Source organism: Plecotus auritus (genome assembly GCF_963455305.1).
Source record: "Plecotus auritus genome assembly, chromosome: 2".
In the NCBI taxonomy this organism is placed as follows: domain Eukaryota; kingdom Metazoa; phylum Chordata; class Mammalia; order Chiroptera; family Vespertilionidae; genus Plecotus; species Plecotus auritus.
Genome location: NC_137771.1, coordinates 70,028,355 through 70,050,725, shown reverse-complemented (window position 1 = coordinate 70,050,725; position 22,371 = coordinate 70,028,355). Strand labels below are relative to the sequence as shown.

At 40.7% G+C, this 22,371-nt stretch overlaps 1 protein-coding gene across 2 annotated transcripts; it reads left to right on the top strand.

Moving 5' to 3' along the window:
* Positions 1-1,386: 1,386 nt before the first annotated feature.
* LOC308242854 (guanylate-binding protein 6-like) lies at positions 1,387-21,988 on the top strand (the record flags this gene model as incomplete). Of its 2 annotated transcripts, none has more annotated exons than XM_080657548.1 (11): positions 1,387-1,548; positions 4,621-4,824; positions 5,762-5,889; positions 11,952-12,061; positions 12,266-12,462; positions 15,758-16,003; positions 18,046-18,326; positions 19,031-19,243; positions 20,157-20,259; positions 20,578-20,771; positions 21,723-21,988. In XM_080657548.1, the coding sequence occupies 10 exons, from the start codon at positions 4,635-4,637 to the stop codon at positions 21,948-21,950; spliced, it is 1,890 nt and encodes a 629-aa protein (XP_080513674.1). In that variant the 3' UTR covers positions 21,951-21,988. The 2 variants fall into 2 exon arrangements, with proteins under 2 accessions (XP_080513674.1, XP_080513673.1); XM_080657547.1 differs by lacking the exon at positions 1,387-1,548 and adding an exon at positions 16,453-16,566 and having other exon boundaries at positions 4,635-4,824.
* Positions 21,989-22,371: the final 383 nt, after the last annotated feature.

Sequence of the window (22,371 nt, the reverse complement as noted above, 5' to 3'; positions counted from 1 at the left end):
GACCCTTACTTTGTTCATCTTTAAATATGCAAAGGCAATGGGCCTCACAATTATATTACATGTACCAGTGAAATGTACCACCATGTATTGCTGGAAAACAATAGCAGTGCCAAAATTAAAAATTCCAAATATAGACAAGTTATAAAGACTGATAAACTAATATCACACAATATGATTACATTACAACCCTGAAAGTAAGAAGTCTAGGATATAATCTCATATTAAAAGAGAAACATTCCCATGAGAACATAATCGGTAGTATTATATCCCATATTAAAGGAGGAAATTTCAATTTTCAGATTTTTAATTTATGTTATGATATTGTATTCAGTGTATTAGCTTTCTTGGAACAAGTATTTCATTTTAGTAATCTACTTATGATAAATCTATAAAAATAAATCTAACATCTAGCTGCTGTTGCTTTGTTTTTACTATGTTGTCAAAGAGCCGATTTCAACCAAACATATTGGTGAAAGTGGAATTAACATTTAAATGTCTTTGAAACCAACACAGAATATTCTAGGCACAGAAAAATACGCAATGAAACTCACTCAAAGTTGTTCTAATAACAACTTCTACCTATATCCATCCAGAAGACAACAGGTATAACAAAAATACTTTGATTACACAGTTTTTTTTAATAGTCTAATAGAGTGGAATCCTGTACATTACATCTTTTTTCTGAATTATTACTCAGATGAAAATGCAAATATGGTGAATGAAGCTTAATAGACGATAAAACCAGAAAAAGACAATATTTGTGGCACTTGTCAACTTTTAAAAACTTGTTAATGGTTATGATTTATTTGTTCATTTTGTATGTTCACTTTTGAGTTTGTATTTTTAGTAGTATGTTATTTCACTGAAAGAAATACTCAAAATACAAACTCAGGACCCTTACAATTCCCCATATAGCCTCCACAAAGAAAAACAACACAAAACAGTAAGTGGGAGAATATGCTACAAAATACTGGTGATTATCTCTTGACTGGAAAAAAAGGAGAGTTTTATGCACACAGCCATTGATAATGAAGCAGGATAAATTTAAAATAAGTGTTTTTCAAATAGCCAGAAATGAAAAGGCAGAATTAGCATAAAATTGAAACAATAACAACAACAACAAGAATAACCTTATTGCCTTTGAAAAGTACCTCTGAGAGACAGGCTGCAGACCTGTCAGCCTGCTGTTACTGGCTCACATTCATCCCTGCAGCTCTGTGTTCATGTGGGATCAGGAAACACAAGCCCTATGAGGAGGAGGTGCCAGCCTGGGATTTCCAAGCTGGGTGTGGGATAAGCAGGTCCTCCCAACCTGGCCCATCTCATTCCTTCAGGGGGAGGGGAGAGGGGTGAAAGAAACATCAGCACAACTTCCCAGAAAAGGATGTGTCCTTTCAGTTTTGGTTCTCAACCACCCTGAAAACTGTTTCACTGTAATAGCCAGCTTGATTTTCAGCTTCTAAAGAGAACTGTGAGCACCCTGGGGAGCCAGACTCCGGAGGACCGGAGAGAGGAGAATTTATCCGCTTTCTGCAGCTTAGGAGACAGGTGAGTTGGCTCAGAGACTTGGATTTCCTGCACATGTTCATTAAGTAACATCAACAATAACAATGCGTGCTCCAGCGCAGCACACCTGGCACTGGAGGCAAAGGCTCCCCACTGTCAGCCTTGGAGGCAGCTGGCCGATGGTGGGGGCAGAGGAGGGGTGGCCTGTGGGCTATAAGCTGGAGGCAGCTCAGCCCCTCTGTTTGGATGGAAGGCTGCTGCAGGGTGGCAGCGGGCACAGCTTGTTCCTGGGATGCCCTGCTCCCTCTTTGGCACCCTCCCAGGCTGCACAAAGAGCCCTGCCTGGGAGACGGAGGGGTGCACCCTACATCACCTGCTTGAAGGGGCTGAAGTCCTTTCTGTGACTGAGGAACCAAACCTGTCCTTTCCTAAGAAGCGCTGGTTGCAGTCACTTCCTCCATCTTCCCCTCCCCATCTCACACATTTCCCTGATGTCTGTGGGACACTGAAAAAACAGAGGGAAGATGATCCTTAACATACAATTTAAACATTAAAACATTCTTTATTGTATATAGCATTTCAAAGATTCTAAAAGTGGTATTTAGATGAAATATTTAATTCTCACATATTTTAATCAACTATTAAAAATAACTATAAGGTCTAAGCCGGGTTTTCATTCTGCAGTTTCCAAATGTTTAGACCCTACCAAAAAATTACATCAGTTATTGTTTTTTATGTTCAGTTGTTTTGCTGAGTCCTTTGTAAGAATGAAAAAAAAAAAAAGTTTCTCAGCTTTTTTTTTCTTTTCTTTTTTTAACTTCTGTAGACTAGCAACAGAAAAGTGGTAGGAGGAGAGGGAGCAAGGAGGAGTGAGAAGGACCTGGGAGCTTGTTCTGGGACACACTGACCTGAGGAGCTGTGAGATAGAAGTGGGAATTCAACTTTCTTTTGCCAGCATCTTGGTCCTGGGCTTAAACCTCTCACTTTCTGATTCAGAATGGACTGAGGACTGGAGAGGTAGGGACACCTGTAGCCTGGTAGCCTGGACTGCAGGGCTCAGCTGCTGGCTTTAGCTTCCCCGTTAGGGGCAGTGGTAGTTGTGAGGTGACAGCTTAGTAGGACTTCCCATAACCAGGACAGCAGCAAGTGGAGCAGAGAATGTGGGTGCATGGAGAGATGAGAGATTAGGGTCTTCTCCTGGCTGTTTAATGGGATGGGGCATGGAGGCAGCTTCTTCAGGCATGAGCTCAGTGTTCCTCATTGTAATGTGCACCAGGTTGGATTTATGGTCCTATTCTAATTCCACATTAGATTCACTGCTTACACAAAATTTTAAATTTAAATTTTTTTAATTTAATTTTTTTCTCAAGAGCAGACTTGGCTCAGAGAGCTCTGGTTTGTCTTTATTTGTTGAATGGAAAAAGAGCAAGAGGAAGAAAAAAAGAATGAAAGAGAGAAAGAAAAAGAGAAAGAAAGGAAGGAAGGAAGGAAGGAAGGAAGGAAGGAAGGAAGGAAGGAAGGAAGGAAGAAAGGGGACCAGACAGAGATGGGCTGCCTTATGATTGTGGCCTCACCCCCAGCTCCCAGTCACATCCATAAAAGTTGGGAAAGGAGCATGCTGTCCCCTGACACGGCTATAATTCACTGCTCAGGCTCAAACTTGCTTAGGACACTGCCCGGCTCAGCTTCATTCTTGGTATGTTCTGAAAATTAGGAAGGACCAGCACAGCACTTCCTGGAATATAAGAAGTACTTTCTCTGACCTAACAAAGTCCTTTGTCAGACATGTCCAGGAATTATGCACACCCACTTGATATTTTCACACGAATATTTTTAACAGGACATGGAGGATGCAGAATTTGTGAGGTCTTCTTGATATTCTTTATTGACTGTATTATTAATATATGCTTTTTATTGGCTTATAACATAAGTCTATTTTTAAAGTTTGATGCAAACTTCATTCTGAAAAACAAAATAAATATCACATGACTCAGTTTCTCGGAACAAGGGATGACTGTTAAACTTTGTGGCCAAAAGGATTTTGAAGACTTCTAAAATAGCAGAAAAATCAAAAGCTGTTTCTCTTCTGGAACCTCAAACTACTTCAGTCCCTTCAGTATCATAAATGGAGCCATAGATATTACATTTTATTGGTCTGTCATATGTGAAACAAACTTGTCCAGCTAAAACCTCAGATTGTGGTGAATACTAGTCATACTCATCACTAGTTCTATATCTGTTCTCAACAAGTAGGACCATAAGACAGTGAGATGCATTATCGCAGTCTTGTCTTTCCCTGCAGCTGCTAGGGTTCATGAATCTGGAGAAGGGCTGTGCATAAATGAACAAAGAGACTAGAGAAGAAATATGAATTTGGAAGGCATTTTGGGGAAAGCCAGATGGAAACTTAGTTCTAGTGACTAAGGTCCTTGAATCTCCAGACCCAGAGCTTTTTATTCCCACATTTTGCTCTATAGCAAAGCAGATATACATATCAAAGGTAAGGTTTGGTAAACAGTAAAGGATTATCAGGTTAGGGGAAATGCATACAGCTGTTCAGCAGCAGGTAATATGCAGATTTTCAGCCCTGCTTCAGCACCAAATTCCATTAGCCTTCTGATGAACTTCTTGCATAGTTATGACCTGATGGAATTAGCCTCCAGCAATGCATGAAACCTGTGCCTTAAAATTTCTTGGCTATGTCTTCAGATTGCTCTGGTCCAAGGCAGGTCCTTCCTCAGCATCCTCTTAGCAGCTGGTTAAACCTTAAGTTTGGGGAGAGGATGTTCACATTAGGTGATGGATTTGCTTCTCAGTGGTGACCCTGACATAGGGTAGAGCCACTCGACTGCATTACAAGATGTGGCTGCCTAGTGCCAGCAATAACATTCAATCTGAGGTCCTCACAGCATTGGGAACACTTTGGCCCTTGCAGAGATTCACTGTAATTATAGAATTAAAAATAGATGAATTTTTCACTGTAGGTCTTGGCCTATGCTACTGTGTCAGAAGCAAAGTAGAACACGAACACTGTCTTAAGGTGATGGGTGCTTTGCACAACTCTGTTTCAGAGAATAACATTGTAAGCTTATTTCCACTGGGATGTTCTTCTAGGTTTGCAGGTTGCCATGGCATCTACACCCAACATGATGGCCCCCATTTGTCTGGTGGAAAACAGCAATGAGCATCTATCAGTGAATCAGGAAGCTCTAGAGATTCTTGACCAGATTTCTCAGCCAGTGGTGGTCGTGGCCATTGCAGGACTGTATCGAACAGGCAAATCCTACTTGATGAATCGGCTTGCAGGACAGAATCACGGTGAGTGGTGTCTCAGGCAGAGGACAATTCTTTGACTCTAGCTGTTTCAGAGTTTCTTTTCTTTTTTTTCACTAGTCACATGAAGAAAGAGCGAAATTCCTTTCAATAAACCAATCTACTAATTCTAATACTTACTAATAAATTACTACCTTAATGAGTATTATCTTAGGCTGAGGCCAATTGTTTTTACTCTAACTATATCACAGCTTATTAGTTTTCTTCCCTGGTTACATGAAGTGAGAACTACACTCCTCTCAACAAAACAAACTTCTAAGTTTAATTCTTACCACTAAATTATTACTTTAATATGTTCTATTACCATATTCAGGTTTTACTCCTGTTAAGGAAAATCCCTCATAGTAATGCATAGACTCCTTTTACCTGTGCCAACACTGAGATCCTGAAATTGTGCCTCCTCTCTTGCTCCTAACATGTTTTGCTCTCTCTATAGAATATTCCCATTAATGTATAAAGACATTTTCATACCTATCATCATGTTTAAAGATTTTTGTGAGTTCACATCCCATTGTTGTTAACAACCTCTCCCACACCATTTGCCATTTTTATTTTTATCACTTTGAAAAAATATTATCTGAATTTCTTTTTCTTTAGACGTCTTTCTTCTATCGACTTCTATTTGGCCTTTACTGAACCATTCTTTAAAATGCTCTTATATGGTATTCAGTGACCTTTATTATGTCTGATTCATGGATGCACTTCACCTCCATTTTGAGCTCTTGTTGGGTATCATTTTCACAGTTAACATTCATCTCCTCTTTCAAATAGATAACACACAAAGTAAAGCATTCTTACAAAATAGAGAAAGCACCATCTTATATTCTGGGGGTACTTCCATTCCAAAAAGTCTGATTTTATATTCCCTTGGCTGCTTGATTGTCTATTGTCACTGTGGGTTGGGTCTCCCCTTCTTTTATAGGTTTCCCTCTGGGCTCTACAGTGCAGTCTCAAACCAAGGGCATCTGGATGTGGTGTCTGCCTCACCCCTATAAGCCTGATTGCATTCTGGTCCTTCTAGACACTGAGGGCCTGGGAGATGTGGAAAAGGTAAGGCAGGGAGTCAAAGACAAAATGGTTTCAATCTGGATATTCTCATAATGAACTCTTTAACTTAACTGCTTGATCTATTTTTGAAATCTAGAAATCCATCTATATATCAGGCAAATTCTCAGTTGTTTAACTCTTATTCTAGTTAAGGTGTCATGGTACATTGAGCAATTTTTTTTCTATTCCTAGGCACTCATAAATAATTTGATTCAATTTAGTAAACAGTTGATGAGCACAATATTTCTAGGTCTCTAAGTTACTACTGTAGATACTAGTGACCCATGTAAAAGCCCTGTCCTCAAAGAGTCTTTGGTCCTCTGGTGAAGTTCACCAAGCACTCACCAAGCATTCTGGAAGATCTGAGACACCTCTGAATGAGATAGCTCTATAAAAGCATGTGGTTATCCTACAACATTTTAAGATGGGTCTTTGATATTTTACTTTTCTACTAAAGGGTAAAATGAATGATTTCTCCTTTTCTGCTTTTGTTTGAGACTTATTTGGAAATAGTACCTAAATTTCTACAACTTTCTATTTCTACCCAAAGAAGACTCAAAATTTTGTTTTTATTTTAATTTTTTTTAAAATATATTTTATTGATTTTTTACAGAGAGGAAGGGAGAGGGATAGAGAGTTAGAAACATTGATGAGAGAGAAACATCAATCTGCCTCCTCCTGCACACTCCCTAGTGGGTATGTGCCCGCAACCAAGGTACATGCCCTTGACCGGAATTGAACCTGGGACCCTTGAGTCTGCAGGCTGACATTCTATCCACTGAGCCAAACTGGTTAGGGCTGTGATTATTTTTATACTAGAGTCCTGGTACATGCACTCGGGTGGTCCCTCAGTCCCACTTGCACACTCTCCCAGTGCAGGAACCCTCAGGGAGGATGTCCACCTGCCAGCTTAGGCCTGCTCCCTGGGGCATGGTGCCTAATCTGGCAGTCACACATTCCTCTGGCAGCCCAAGAGCCCTTGGGGGATATCCAATTGCAGCTTAGGACCGCTCCTCTGCGGCCACCTCTGCGGAAGGCATGGCGCCAGGACTAGACTGGCCCAAACCACCGCCTCTCCCACTGTCTCTGTGGAAGGGGAGGGGGGGCGCCAGGACCACCATGTCTGGCCTGGAGGCGAAGGCTCACTGGCCCCGCCCCCCAACCTCTGGTCATTCTGGCAGGTTGTTCTGAAAGGTCATTTTGCTGTCCAGCCTAATTAGCATATTAGCTCTTTATTGTAAAGTAGCCTATCATATAAAAGAGTAATATGCAAATTAACCATCACTCTATTACACCCACAAGCCAAGCCCACCAGCCAATCAGGAGCAAGTATGCAAATTAACCCAATCAAGATGGCTGCGTCCATGGAGAGAGCAGGAGGGAGGCTTGGGTTTCCCCAGTGATGGAGGAAGCCAAGCTTTCCGCACACCCTGGCTGGCCCAGGCCTCCACTCCAGGCTACAAAGTTTCAATTATAGAAGATAAATAAATTCCAATAAAAATGGTGGCAGCCACAGAGCTGGAGAGAGCAGGAGGCTAGGGTTGCCCCCGGTGATGGAGGAAGCCAAGCTTCTGCAGCCCTGGCCTGCCTTGCCTCCGCTTAAGGCTATAAAGTTTCATTATAGAAGATAAATAAATCCCAACAGAAATGGCTGCAGCCACGGAGCAAGCAGAAGGCGTGGCTCCGCTCTAGGCTACAAAGTTTCAAATGTAAAAGATAAATAAATCACAGATATCAGGGCCTCCGCTTGGGTTGCTGGAGGGCATGGCTGGCCTGCAAACCACCACAGGCCCCTTGCCCAGGACGCCCCATGCTCCAAAGGAACCCCCGCCCTGATCCGGGACACCATTCAGGGCAAACCAACTGGCCCCCACCCATGCACCAGGCCTCTATCCTATCTAATAAAAGAGTAATATGCAGACTGACCATCACTCCAACACACAAGATGGCTGCCCCCATGTGGTCAAAGATCCTGCCCCCATGTGGACACAAGATGGCCACCACAAGATGGCCAGCAGGGGAGGGTAGTTGTGGGCGATCAGGCCAGCAGGGGAGGGCAGTTGGAGGCAATGAATCCTGCAGGGGAGGGCAGTTAGGGGTGACCAGGCCAGCAGAGGAGGGAAGTTGGGGGTCACTGGGCCTGCAGGGAAGGGCAGTTGGGGGGGACCCAGGCCTGCAAGGGAGAGCAGTTGGGGGGGACCAGACCTACAGGGGAGGGCAGTTTGGGGTGACCAGGCCTGCAGGGGAGGGCAGTTAGGGGCAAACGGGCCGGCAGGGGAGCAGTTAGGCATCAATCAGGCTGGCAGGGGTGTGGTTAGGGAGTGATCAGGCTGGCAGGCAGAAGCAGTTTGGGGCAATCAGGAAGGCAGGCAGGCGAGCAGTTGGGAGCCAGCAGTCCTGGATTGTGAGAGGGATGTCCAACTGCCCGTTTAGGCCCGATCCTGGTGGGCCCCATCCCGGTGAGATAGGGCCTAAATGAGCAGTCGGACATCCCTCGAGGGGTCCCAGATTGGAGAGGGTGCAGGCTGGGCTGAGGGACACCACCCCCGCACCATGCATGAATTTTGTGCACCAGGCCTCTAGTATCAAACAATCATGCTGACTAAATAACCTATTGTGTGAAATAAGAGCCACTTCTTATTATAGTCATTTTTTAAATTGGGCTTTGGAATGTAAATAAGCGAATCAGCATTTCACTCTGAAATTTTCTAGGTATTTTCCACTTTTGCTCTGGGCAACAACTTTAGATAGTGTTTATAATAAAACAAAAATTCTGTATTGTGCCGTTATTTATTTTTTATTTTTTAAAATTTTTTTTAATAAATCTTTATTCAGATTATTACAATGATTTCTCCTTTTTCCCCCCATAGCTCCCCTCCACCCAGTTCCCACTCCACCTTCTGCCCTTACCTACCCCCCACTGTCCTCATCCATAGGTGTATGCTTTTTGTCCAGTCACTTCATGAACCCCCCCATACCCCTTTCCCCCTGAGAATTATCAGTCCATTCCCTTTCTATGCCCCTGATTCTATTATATTCACCAGATTATTCTGTTCCTCAGGTTTTTAATTCACTTGATTTTTAGGTTCACTTGTTGATAGATATGTATTTGTTGTTCATAATTTTTATCTTTACTTTTTTCTTCTTCCTCTTCTTTAAGAATACCTTTCAGCATTTCATATAATACTGGTTTGGTGGTGATGAACTCCTTTAGCTTTTTCTTATCTGTAAAGCTCTTTATCTGCCCTTCAATTCTGAATGATAGCTTTGCTGGGTAGAGTAATCTTGGTTGTAGGTTCTTGCTATTCATCACATTGAAAATTTCTTGCCACTCCCGTCTGGCCTGCATAGTTTCTGTTGAGAAATCAGCTGACAGTCGTATGGGTGCTCCCTTGTAGGTAACTAACTGTTTTTCTCTTGCTGCTTTTAATATTCTCTCTTTGTCTTTTGCTCTTGGCATTTTAATTGTGATGTGTCTTGGTGTGGTCCTCTTTGGATTCCTTTTGTTTGGGGTTCTGTGCGCTTCCTGGACTTGTAAGTCTATTTCTTTCACCAGGTGCAGGAAGTTTTCGGTCATTATTTCTTCAAATAGGTTTTCAGTATCTTGCTCTCTCTCTTCTTCTGGCACCCCCATAATTCTGATGTTGGTACGCTTCAAGTTGTCCCAGAGTCTTCTTACACTATCTTCAACTTTTTGGATTTTTTTTTTTTTTTGCTTTTTGCTTTTTCGGTTGAGTGTTTTTTCTTCTTTGTATTTCAATTCTTTGACTTGATTTTTGTGTTCCTCTTGTCTGTTTTTGGGTCTCTGTATAATATTTTTTATTTCAGTCAGTGTATGTTTAATTTCTAGTTGGTCCTTTTTCATATCTTCGAGGGTCTCATTATATTTATCGGCCTTTTCTAGGATATTCTTAAAAAACCTTATAACCGTGGTTTTGAATTCTATATCCAGTCGTTTGTTTTCCTCCATTTCTTTCGTTTGTGATCTGATTCTTTGACGCCGCATTTTCACTGCTTCCCTGAGTTGGTAAGGTAGATTTGTGTGCTAGGTTTCCAATATGGCCCAGTGGGTCTGCCTCCCCAGTTAACCTGAGGTGGACACTCTTGGTGCACCCCTTTGTGGACTGTGTGTACAGCCTTGTTGTAATTAAGTCTTGATTGTTGTTGGTATCACTGGGAAGAATTGACCTCCAGGCCAGTTGGCTGTAAGGATCAGCTGTGTCTATGCTGGGAGAAGTTCGGTGCTGGAGACAGACTTATAGGATTAGACTTGCCAAATTGCAATAGCCTCTGTGCTCAGCTTGGATGGGGTGGAGTCTCAGTCTTGGCTTCCTGTCTTACCCTTGCGCGCACGTGTGCGCCTTCAGACCTCCACCTTCTCTGGCTCCTGAGTCTCCGCCCGAGAGTCCAGACTCCCCCCACAAGAGTGTGGGTCCCCAGGGGCTCGCCTGGAACCGGGGTTCAGTGCAGTCAGGAACCTCCAACTCCCTTCCACTAGGGAAAGCCTGTGGCAACCTCCGCAGCCTTTGTGCACACTGGCACGCGCGCGCTTTCAGTCCTCCGCCTTCCCAGGCTCCCGAGTCTCTGCCCGAGAGTCCAGACTCCCCCCGTAAGAGCGTGGGTCCCCAGGGGCTCGCCTGGAACTGGGGTTCAGTGCAGTCAAAACTGGGGTTCAGTGCGGTCGGGGGCTTCCTTCCCCCTTCCGCCAGAGAAAGTCAGCCAGGTTCTCAGCCGCCCTTCCTCTCTGCGCGCACAAAGACCCTTTACTGTACCTCCAATTCTCTGTGAGCTTTTCTCTTTCCTTCTAGTTGTAGAATTTTCACTCAGCCAGCTTCCCTGTGGTTCTGGATGGTGTCCGTTCTGTCTTTTAGTTGTAGTTTTGAAATTGTTGTGCGAGGCAGCAGTTTAGGTGCTTACCTATGCCGCCATCTTGGTTTCTCTATTGTGCCGTTATTTAGACCTGCTGTATTTTATACACACAAATTAACCCCTCCTTTAAGGTCTTTCATCTGGTTGCATGAGGCTCACTATCCAGCTTTAACTTCTTGACCTACCCTATGTTCCAGTTAGATCAAATAACTCTACTTTTATTGAAAAGACTTCTGTATGCTGCCATATCTACTTTTGCTTCTGTGGATCTTCCCACCTGCAGGTTACCTTCATTTAATCAAATTCACACTCTGCTAAATCTTTAATTTTCAATCAAGGTGCTGAGGAAGATTTCATGTTATATAAAATTTTCCAACTTTCAGAGCTCTGGTTTTCCATAATGGACTTGTAAATTTTACTTTAAAACTTCTTAAAATTTATATTTATTATTGAAAGTATTACATATTTTTTCCTTCTTCCCCTCCTATTGACCACCATCTATCCCCTCTGCAGGCCTTTGGCGCGCTGTTGTCAGTGTCCATATTTTGTGCATATATGCATACAAGTTTTTTTGTTGATGTCTTCCCTTCCACCCTTCATTTACTACTATAGCTAAAGTTTTCAATGCTTATGTATGTTATATTAATGTAAGCATTGTATAAATATTATCCTTGTAATATTCATTGCTATAGATGTTTGTTATGCTTTGAAATAGTCATTATGAAAGTAATATTTGTCATTTTAAACTGCTTTTTAATTTTAACAACAGTAGAAATATTCAGTAGCTTCCCATAAATATTTCTTGAATACATCCCCAGTTACCTTAACTATGGAATATTTTATATAGTCCATGACCAACAAATATATGTAGAATAAATATGTGCTAACACCATTCATTTAAACATAATAGCACATCTGGTGCTGCACTAAATTTCTTTATATGTTATTTATTTCATCCAATTCATTAAAAAGAAAACCCTGTGATGACAAAATCCTTTTATATATGAAAGAAGCATAGTCACAAGAAATGTCTTTGTAATTCTTAAAGTTAATATGTATATTTATGCCCATCTTCAAACTTACTCGTTTGCATTGTGAGTGCATTACCTGAAATAAAAGGAAGGACTGTTAGACTTAGTGTCTGAATGAATTTCTGTAGGGTAAACCCTGAATGTCTTGCCCTACTGTACTTCCAGGGCGACCCTAAGAATGACTCGTGGATCTTTGCCCTGGCCGTGCTTCTGTGTAGCAGCTTCGTCTACAACAGCCTGAGCACCATCAACCACCAGGCCCTGGAGCAGCTGCAGTATCCTTCCAGGAACTCAACCTCCATGTGTCATGGAGGTTATGGGAATGGAGATGCAGTCAGTTTCTCCTTTCCTCTCACTTAGTTGCTTTTGGTAGACCAAGGGAACCAGAGTGAAAGAGAGTGTTTGTAATACTCTTTCTTTTAATGAGAGAAATGTGGGAATTGTGGGTAGAAAGTTTATTTTCCTTAGCCAGGTCCTAGTTACGTGACAGAGCTGACAGAACTCGTCAGGGCAAAGTCCTCCCCCACACCAGATGGAGTAGAAGATTCAGCAGAGTTTGTGAGTTTCTTTCCAGACTTTATCTGGACTGTACGGGATTTCTCCCTGGAGCTGGAATTAAATGGCCACCCTATCACAGAAGATGAGTACCTGGAGAATGCCTTGAAGCTAATTCCAGGTAACAGAGCATGGCTGGGCAGTGGATGGTCCAATACAGATGGGAGGTACTAAACATCATGTCTGGAGTTGCATTTGCACTTGAGACTAGAAGTCTGCAGAAATGGTGGCTGGGAATGGGGTGAAAAGCTTTATGGACTGGAATTTAAGTTTACTTAAGAAAAGTAGAGCCTAAAGTAGCGTAAAACTATTCATAACCAATTTCATAACCAATTTGTTCTTTACACATAGTAATTTAGAATCCAATTGTAACTTTGAATACAGTGGTGGTAAAGCCTTCTAAAGACCAGACACTTATATTTATTACTTTAGTTTCTGCTTTTCCGTGTTGAGGAAAACAGCTGATCAGATACTTGGTAGGCATAAAATTACAATGAAAAGCCTATCTAATTAAAAATACCTTTCATGTAATTAGATATAATTCATCTAAAATGGGCATATAACTTTTTAATGTCTTTATACATATGTAATCTATAAAAATGACTTTATGTTCTAATAATCCTGAAGAAGTATATTTTGTCTTTTCAATCTATCCTTTTGTGTATTTTTGATAATTATCAGAATATAATTTTAATTTATATATCATAGATTTTTTATTTTAAAAATAATTTTCTTTTTCAATTGTAGTTTAAACTCAATATCATTTTGTGTTATTTTCAAATATACATAGCATAGTGGTTAGATAACACATAATTTACAACTAGATCCCCGCTGTATTTCAAGTACCCACCTGGCACAATGCATAGTTATTACAATTTTATTAACTACTAGAGGCCCAGTGCACAGAATTTGTGTACCAGGGGCAGGGGGTGTCCCTCAGCCCAGCCTGCACCCTCTTCTATCTGAGACCCCTCTGTGGGATCGGGCCTAAACTGGCAGTTGGACATCCATCTCACAAACTGGGACTGCTGGCTCCCAACCACTTGCCTGCCTGCCTGCCTGATTGTGCCTAACTGCTTCTGCCTACCAGCCTGATCACCCACTAACCACTCCCCTGCCAGCCTGATTGATGCCTAACTGCTCCCCTGCCAGCCTGGTCGCCCCCAACTGCCCCCATTCCCCCCTCCTGTGCTCCTCTCTTTATGCAGGCATCAGTATCTATTTTTGCTCTGTATCTATTAGTCTATTTCAATTTTGTTTGGTTATTTTGTTCTTTAGAATCCACATATAAGTGAAATCATATGATATTTTTCTTTCTCTAACTTATTTCACTGAGCATACAATTTCATTCTTTTTATGATAGAGTAGTATTCCATTGTGTATACTGTATGTACTACCTATTCTTTATCTACTTGTCTGTTCTTGGGCACTTAGGTTACTTCCATATCTTGGCTATTGTAAATAATGCTGCAATGAATATAGGAGTCATATTTTCTTTTTGAATTAGTGTTTTAGATTTCTTCAGATATATAACCAGGAGTAAAGTCACTGGGCCATAAGGTAGTTCTATTTTTAATTCTTTTGAGAAACCTCCATTCTCTTTTCCATAGTAACTGTACAAATATGCATACCCACCAATAGTGCCAACAGGTATTCTTTGTTGATTTATTGACGAGAGCCATTCAGAACAGCATGAGGTGATATCTCATTGTGGTTTTAACTTGCATTTCTCTGATGATTAGCAATGTTGAACATCTTTTCATACCTATATTGGCTACGGTATGTCCTCTTTGGAGAAGTTTTTATTCAGGTCCTCAGCTCACTTTTAAATCAGATTGTTTGTTCCTATGGTGAATAGTATAAGTTCTTTATAAATTTTGGATATTAACTCCTTATTAGATGTGTCATTGGAGAATATATTCTCCCATTCAGGTGGTTGTTTGTTTGTTTATGGCTTCCTTTGCTGTGCAAAAACTATTTAGCTTGCTGTAGTCCCATTTGTTTAGTTATTTTGTTTCCCTTACCAGAGGAAAGATATGAAAAGAAATACATTGCTAAGAAAAATATCTGAGATTTTACTTCCTTTGTTTTCTTATAGTAGTTTTATAATTTTGAGACTTACATTTAAGCCTTTAATCCATTTTGAGCTTATTCTTGTATATGGTGTAAGGTCATGTACTTTCATTTTTGTGTGTGTATTTGTCCAATTTTCCCCACACCATGTATTGAATAAACTGTCTTTACCCCATTGTATGTTGTTTTGCCTCCTTTGTCATCTATTAATTGATCATATTTGTGTGGGTTTATTTCTGGACTCTGCCGTGTCCCATTGATCTATATGTCTGTTTTTATTCCAGCACTATGCTGTTTTGATTACCATAGCATTGTATTATGGTTTGAGATCAAGTAGCATGATACCTCCCACTTTGCCCTTCTTTCTCAGTATTTCTGTGGCTATTCAGGGTCTTTTATGGCTTCATATACATTTTTGGATTATTTATTGTAGTGATGTGAAAAACACTATTGGTATTTTGAGAGGGATTGTGTTGAATCCATAGATTCCTTTGGGCATTATAGAAATTTTAATTATGGTAAATCTTTCTTTCCGTATCATAGCTTTTTTCCATTTCCACATATTTACCCATGCTATAATTTCAAAATAATAAAAATATATGAATGGGTTCTATTTACCTGGGCATGTAGGTATCTGATGAAACCTTGAAAGAAATATCACTTCTGACTTATACACTCTTGATTTCATGTTTCTATTTATGGTTTCTCAAAACAATGAGAAATAGGCTACACAGCAAAGCTATAAGATGAAATATAGTTCTTTACCTTAAAGAATTTAGAGACTATTGGTGGTATCTTAAAATTATGTTTTAGCTACATTTACTCTTCACTCTTCAGAGGATTTTATTTTTTTAAAAGCTAATGCTGTACACTTCATTTTTAGCATCTAAACTGTTTTCCTTAAATAATCTGGTGTTATTTCTAACATTGCTTCATTAATTATTGTTTGGGCTCTTCATTTTGATCCACAGCTTCATTTCCTCATGGGATCAAATAGACCAAAAACATATGTTTGACTCATGTTTCTGTTATTCATTCTGTAAGCGATATAGACAATATACACAATACTCTTCCATTTTTAGGTCTGATAGCAACAACAGGTCATTGTTGTTGTTTTTTAACCATGTTGATGTCTTCAAAAAATTTTCCCCAGAGTTGTGTAATGGTATATTTGATGTTAAAGAATCATTTGGATGTCCATGCTAAAGAAGTTATAAACAAGTTATACAGAGAGAATGCCTCAAAGATACAAAAATCCCTGTCATAAAAATCTTTAGATCCCTTGTCCTAAGTCTGCTACTACGGTAATACCTGTTTTGTTTTTGTTTGTTTTAATCTTTCAGGCATGAGTCACAAAGCTCAAATATCTAATCTCCCAAGAGAGTGCATCCGGCATTTCTTTCCAAGGCGCAAGTGCTTTGTCTTTGACCGGCCAACAAATGACAAAAAACTCCTAGCCAATATTGAGAAGATTGCAGACAACCAACTGGATCCTAACTTCAAGGAAGAAACAAAGAATTTCTGTTCTTACATCTTCACCCAGGCAAGGACCAAGACCCTCAGAGAGGGAATCATGATCACTGGGAAACGTGAGTCTCCATTTCACATTTTGTGGGGCCTCATATTTTTTTAATATATTATAGGATGTGTTCTCTAGGATTTCTTTTTGATTCTATATGGAATTATGAGTCATAGATGTTCATACTCCATGATGACAATTGTGTACTTATCATACTTTTGGGTGTTTACAAATTTGTCTCCAAAATTACAACCTTTATCAGCAAAATCTGCAGTATCCATACATATAAAAATCTTTTAATCTTAATGAATCACTAACTGGGGATAAAAAACAGAATATACTGTTTTCTCAGTTGAAGTTCTTTATAATGTACTAGTGGCCTGGTGCACAAAATTTGTGCACATTAAAAGGGAATTAATTAGAGGAAATATTTTAATATTGCTATTTGCCCTTTATAATAGAAGTTTCAGGGATGAAAGAAAATTAGTAAAATGTATATGAAAATCTTCCTCTTGTCAGAGTCTGGGGTGTGCTGCAGGATCCAGAGTCAAGTCCCCGCACAACTGTGTGTGCCTCAGACCCGGCTGGCCCCACCCCCATTGGGCAAGATCCAGACCCGTCAAGCCCTGCCAGGTGGGGGGTGCAGCCTCAGGGCCCCCACCAAGCCCTGCTGGGTGGGAGGCATAGCCTTAGGTCCCCCGTCAAGTCCTGCCGGGTGGGGGGCTCAGCCTCAGGTCCCCCAGCCTGGGGTGGGGTGCACGGCCTGAGGTCCCCTGCCCTGGGCCAGGGCAGGGGCATACCTTGAGGTCCCCATCAAGCCCTGCCAGGTGTGGGGTACGGTCTGAGGTCCCCTGTCAAGCCCCACCAGGCAGGTGGTGCAGCCTCAGGTCCTCTGCCCCAGCCCAGCCCCATGTAGCCTCAGGTCCCTGCTCGTTAAGGCTCATTATAGGAACTTGGCCTCCACTGTGGGCACAGCCATCTTGTGTTACTGAATCCCTGCCTCCATTGTGGGAGCAGCCATCTTGACCGTTACGGTGTGATGGTCAATTTGAATATTCCCTCTTTATTAGATAAGATGAGAGTTGCAAGAAGAATACATAAGATATTTTGGGCATTTACAGCAATTTAATAATGCACATTAGCCCATAAAGCTCTGAAAATTTATGGGAATCTTCAGAATTCAGAAAAAAATAGGATCACATTTACCCTGCCTCATCTGTCTACAATTTGCTTCTAAGATTTTCAATGGGAAATTATGTTTTCCAGATACCCTTTAGTATGTTAGATAAAGGAGTATATTGAATTATTTTAGCCTTATGGTATAAAGAAACATAAAAATTAAGAGTCAATGGGACAATAGTGTTACTGGAGGAAATATGTTCTTCTGTGGTATTGTGTGAAAGGAATTTCAGGGACCCTGATGTAGGAGGAGTTTTATGCAATAATGGCAAGGTTTATTAAAGTGAAAAGCAAAGTACACTCTCAGGCAGACAGAGAGCTGGCAGGCTAGAGGGCAGCTGCTGCCCTGAGGTATTTGTTAAGCTTCCCCATATATATTTGGGTTTGGGAAAGAGCAGGCTGTCTTTAAAACTATCCAATCTGTTTCATGTCTTCTTCAGGGCGTGTGCCTTCCCCTATGCAATCTTTTCCCAGGTTTGTGCCCTCCCCCACTTATGGTCCGCATTTTGGCTCTTTTTGCACTTTCTTCTTAGTTCCGCTTGGTTATTTGGCTTCTACCTCACAGGTACTTAGTATAGAAATTTTACCTCTGTGCCATTTTTCTCCCCTCCTGGTTAGTTGGGTGGACTCCACAGAGTAACTGTAAGGCTGTTTTTTCCTACTTAGTCATGCTTTATCAGATTCTGATTCCATTAGCTCCCTGGTCTCTTATTAATATCTAACTGTGTACTCCAATAATAGTAGAAGGAATTGGTGTGTTTGTGTGTATATGTATGCATGTGTGTGTGTGTGTATGTGTGCATATATGTGTGTTTGTGTGAGAGAGAAAGAGACAGAAAGTCAGAAAGAGAGATTTAGAAATGTAGTTTCACATAAATGGATCCTGTTAAGTGATAAATTGATATTAATCCCTTAAATTTCCTGGCTTATTAGGTCTAAGGTCTCTGGTGGTGACTTATGTGGATGCCATCAACAATGGATCAGTGCCTTGTTTGGAGAATGCAATGACAACTCTAGCCCAAATTGAGAACTCCAGGGCCATTCAGAAGGCAGCCGACCACTACAGCGAGCAGATGGCCCAGAGAGTGAACTTCCCCACACACTCCCTGCAGGAGCTTCTGGACCTGCATACAGCCTGTGAGAAGGAAGCCATTGCAATCTTCATGGAGAACTCCTTCAAGGATGACAACCAGGAGTTCCAGAAGAATCTTGTGGTACTTTCTCTTAGTATTTATTTACCATTTGTGACCTTTACATTGTAAATTAAGCCTGGAAGAACTTTTCTGACCCCAGACCTCCTCCCTCACTCATGGATCGAGTAGTCTGGATTCTTATGAAGGATAGAGTTTCAAAAGACTGCATTTTCTTTTCCTCTCCCCACCAAACCTCAGGTACTTTATGTAAACATTTCTCAAGTCTCTGATAATCAGTATAGATGTATTTCTGAACTGAATATTTATTTTGAATTCAAGCCTTCCCTGAACACCCAGCAGTCATTCCTCGGCTAGTCACTTTCTTGAGGGACTCTCCCACTCTCAGGAACAAAATGTCTCTTAACAGACCCTCATACCAGGCTCTTTTCAACTCCTATGGCTCCTTGTTGTATCATTGTGTCATTGAAGATGGAATTAACAAAAGTTACAGCTGCAGGCAGCCATAGAGATAAGGGAATTCAACACCAACATTTTTGATGAGAACCTGAGGCCCAAGGGGGTTAGAAGCTTTCCCCTGCCTCACATGGACTTTTCAGGGTTGTGAGTAAAGGAAGCCTTGTAATTCCTGTTTTATTCCATGTCCTTCTCCAACAGAATGCTTTTTTCATGAGGACCACAGCTAGACTTCCTTCCACCAGATTCTTTGGAATTTTTTCTCCTCTGTTCCTTTCTCCTGGTGACAGCCCTCTATACATCCCTTGCAGGAAATCATAAAGGATAAGCAGGATAAGTTCTTGCTACAGAATGAAGAGGCATCTGTTAAATACTGTCAGGATAAACTCGAGCAGCTTTCCAAGTCTCTAATGGAAGATATTTCAGCAGGCATTTTCTCTGTTCCTGGTGGTCTCAAGCTCTACATGGAAACAAAGGAAAGGATTGAACAGGACTACTGGCAAGTGCCCAGGAAAGGAGTGAAGGTGAGGAATAAGGGGAGCATAGGGATCCTACAGATTAAAGTCAAGAGGGTCTCCTGGAAATCGGTCACAGCATCAGTTGTGGGTAATATCATGGGGATATCATGACTCTTTTAGCATTGAAGGCCCATTATTTTGTCTTTCTTTCTATAGAGAATCAAAATGCCCATTCTCAAAAATGAATATAGATTTCTGAAATCCATAAGAGACACAAGAGTAATAATCATTTCCTTCTAACAATATTATATTCAGTGTGTCAAAGGCAGACAATTTACAGGTTAAAATCAGAGCCTTTGTACTTAAGGCTGATCAAAAGAGAAAAGGAAGTCAAACATGTAGACAGTTGCACACAGGGTTATCATACTTATGAACCTGAGATAATTGGTTATGTATGAGATGGTACAAGTAGTAACATTAAATAACAATGCAATTAATATTTACTGAACTTTGACTGTTAAGACATAATATTGAGCTCTTTCTCTAGAATTTTAATTTTATCCTTTATATAGCATTAGGAAGCATCTATACTTTTTTTCAACATTTTACACAAGTGAACTGAGAGGCAGAGATGGGTTAAAATGACTTGCCTAGAGTTACAGTCAGCAAGTGGCAAAGGAGAGCAGGAGCACTAATTGGAGATAACATTTCTCCCTGGAAAGCAAATATACAAAAGCAACAGAGATAGTGGGTTTGTAGAACTGAACGTGGTTCTCACTGTCTAGAATGCAGAGCGAAGTGTAGAAAGTAACACTGGGAGAGAGACTGCAGGGTGTATGAAGAGCCCCTGTTGCTCTAAGGAGTTTGGAAACTGTGTGGAGACATGATGCAGTTTTAATCAGGAAGGAAAAGTTACATGGAGATACTTCGTTTTGCAGCACTATTCTTCCCAGTTCATTGTTTCTTCTTGTCTCCTCAGGCAAATGAGGTTCTCTATAGGTTCCTGCAGTCGCAGGCAGCAATAGAGAATTCCATCCTGCAGGCAGACAAAGCCCTCACAGATGAGATGAAGGTCATGGCAGGTAAGGGGCAGGGCTGGGCTCACAATGGGTGGCAGGTACCTGCAGTGTACTTTGACAGCTGTGAGAACAAAACCTCCTGAAACAAGGAGCTTTCTGTCCTTCTGTGGTACATACTCTCTAACTCTGAAAACACCAGGGCACCTCAGCCAGCCAGGGCCTTTCCCATCACACTCTGAAATGTGCTCTTGATGGTGTGGACAAGGGAGCAATTCAGAGTCTTCCACCTCCCCTTCCAGTTTGGTTTGTTCTCAGAGCTCAGGAGGGTAGAGATTAGTCCTCACTTAATTTTCCTCCCTCTCTCAAACCTCCCTGGGGCAGCGGAGCGGGCCAAGAAGGAGGCAGCTGAGAAGGAACAGGAGCTGATGAGACAGAAACTTCAGGAGCAGCAGCAGCAGATGGAGGCACAGAAGAGGAGTCTTGAGGAAAATATATTGCAACTGAAGGAGAAGCTGGAGAGGGAAAGAGAGAATATACTAAGAGAGCAGAATATGATGTTGGAGCATAAATTGAAGGTAAGTCCTGCCGTGGCCTCAGTAGTGCTCCGTGGTCATTGTCCTGGTACCTCAGGTGGGATGGAGAAGGTTACAGCAAGACCATGGAGGCAACACCATTGCCATTTACTACTTGAGATTTGCTAAAGCCTTGAATCTTCCCCTTGTTCCTTTTCTTTGTAAAAAATATCTTTGAAATCTCTGTGCATAGACTCTGGAGTGGTCAGGACAAGCATCTTATCTCTGAATACTTGTGGAATATAAATAGGGTTTGAGGTGGTATTTTAGGCTATTTAAAAATGATCTTATTTGGCCTGAATAAATAGGTATTAGAAATACATGTATTTATTATTACCACCAACTGGTTTGCTTTACCAATATCATTGCCTATTATCAGGAACCCTACTACCACCCAAAGACTCTAAGGTAGATCTATGCTGACAATAAGCTATCATAAATGCCCAGATTAAAAAATCAAGGATGTGACAGCTTCAAACCTGCTGCGTTGTTCCCAGGTATGGAGAGTCTACCCAAGTTATCATATGGCAACGGAAGAATTCCTAATTGGCTATCTGTACGTGTTTATAATAGAGTTCTAGAACATGTATAATTTCCCATGTTTTTCTGCATTTTGGTTGGCCATATTATTCCAAGTGGGACTGAGAATTAGTGGGAGCAGATTAAGGTTACTTCTCAACTGGTATTATGACTGGCACACAGTACATTTGTCCTCAGGCCAGGCTTAGTATTCTAGCAAAACCCAATAGGTATGAGAATATTTGTGAGACTGTAAATTATGCTTTCTTTCTGTGTTTAGGTCCAAGTCAGGATTATTTCATGTTGCAAAATTATCTTTGATTGTGTAAGAGAGAACAATTTTAAGAGTAGAAGGAAAACATTCTTAAATATAAAATGTAATTTTTGAAAAATATGAATTTAAAACATTTTACTTCTCTCCTCACCTTTTTTTAGGTTCAAGAAGATTTGCTTAAAGAAGGATTTAAAAAGAAATCAGAAGATATGAATGCAGAGATCAATCATTTGAGAAATGTGATTGATACTGCTCAAAGTGATAATAGTCCTTTTATTACAAAAATCATGGAAAGACTTGCCAGTGAGATTGAGTCAATATTTTCTACATCTGGTAAATTTCTTGGTCATGTTTTGAGAGGCTTTGGCTCACTATTTAAAGATAAATAGTTCTCCTTGAAATAAAGTAGAGAATGTGGATATACGTTATGGCTTGTTTTTGGTGTGTATTCTTTTTGATTTCATTCATCCAAGTCTTAAACATGCAAAGTGCCTACTAAAGGATATCAATGTCTAGCCCTCATTAGATAGGATAAATGCCCATATGCTTTGATATAGGATGTTTACTTAATGAAACATACATGTTTAAATAAATATACTTATAATTAATCAAGTTATCACTTTAAATGGCAAAAGATTGGAAAGTACTAATAAATTCATCTATATAAATTGGTAATATAAATTTAACATTTGCATATGGTGGAATATTATGCAGCCAATAAATAGAGAATTCAACCCTATTTTTATAAATATACAACAATCTTGAAAATACATTGTAAAATGAGGTACACAAGAAGTGTATAATGTGTTT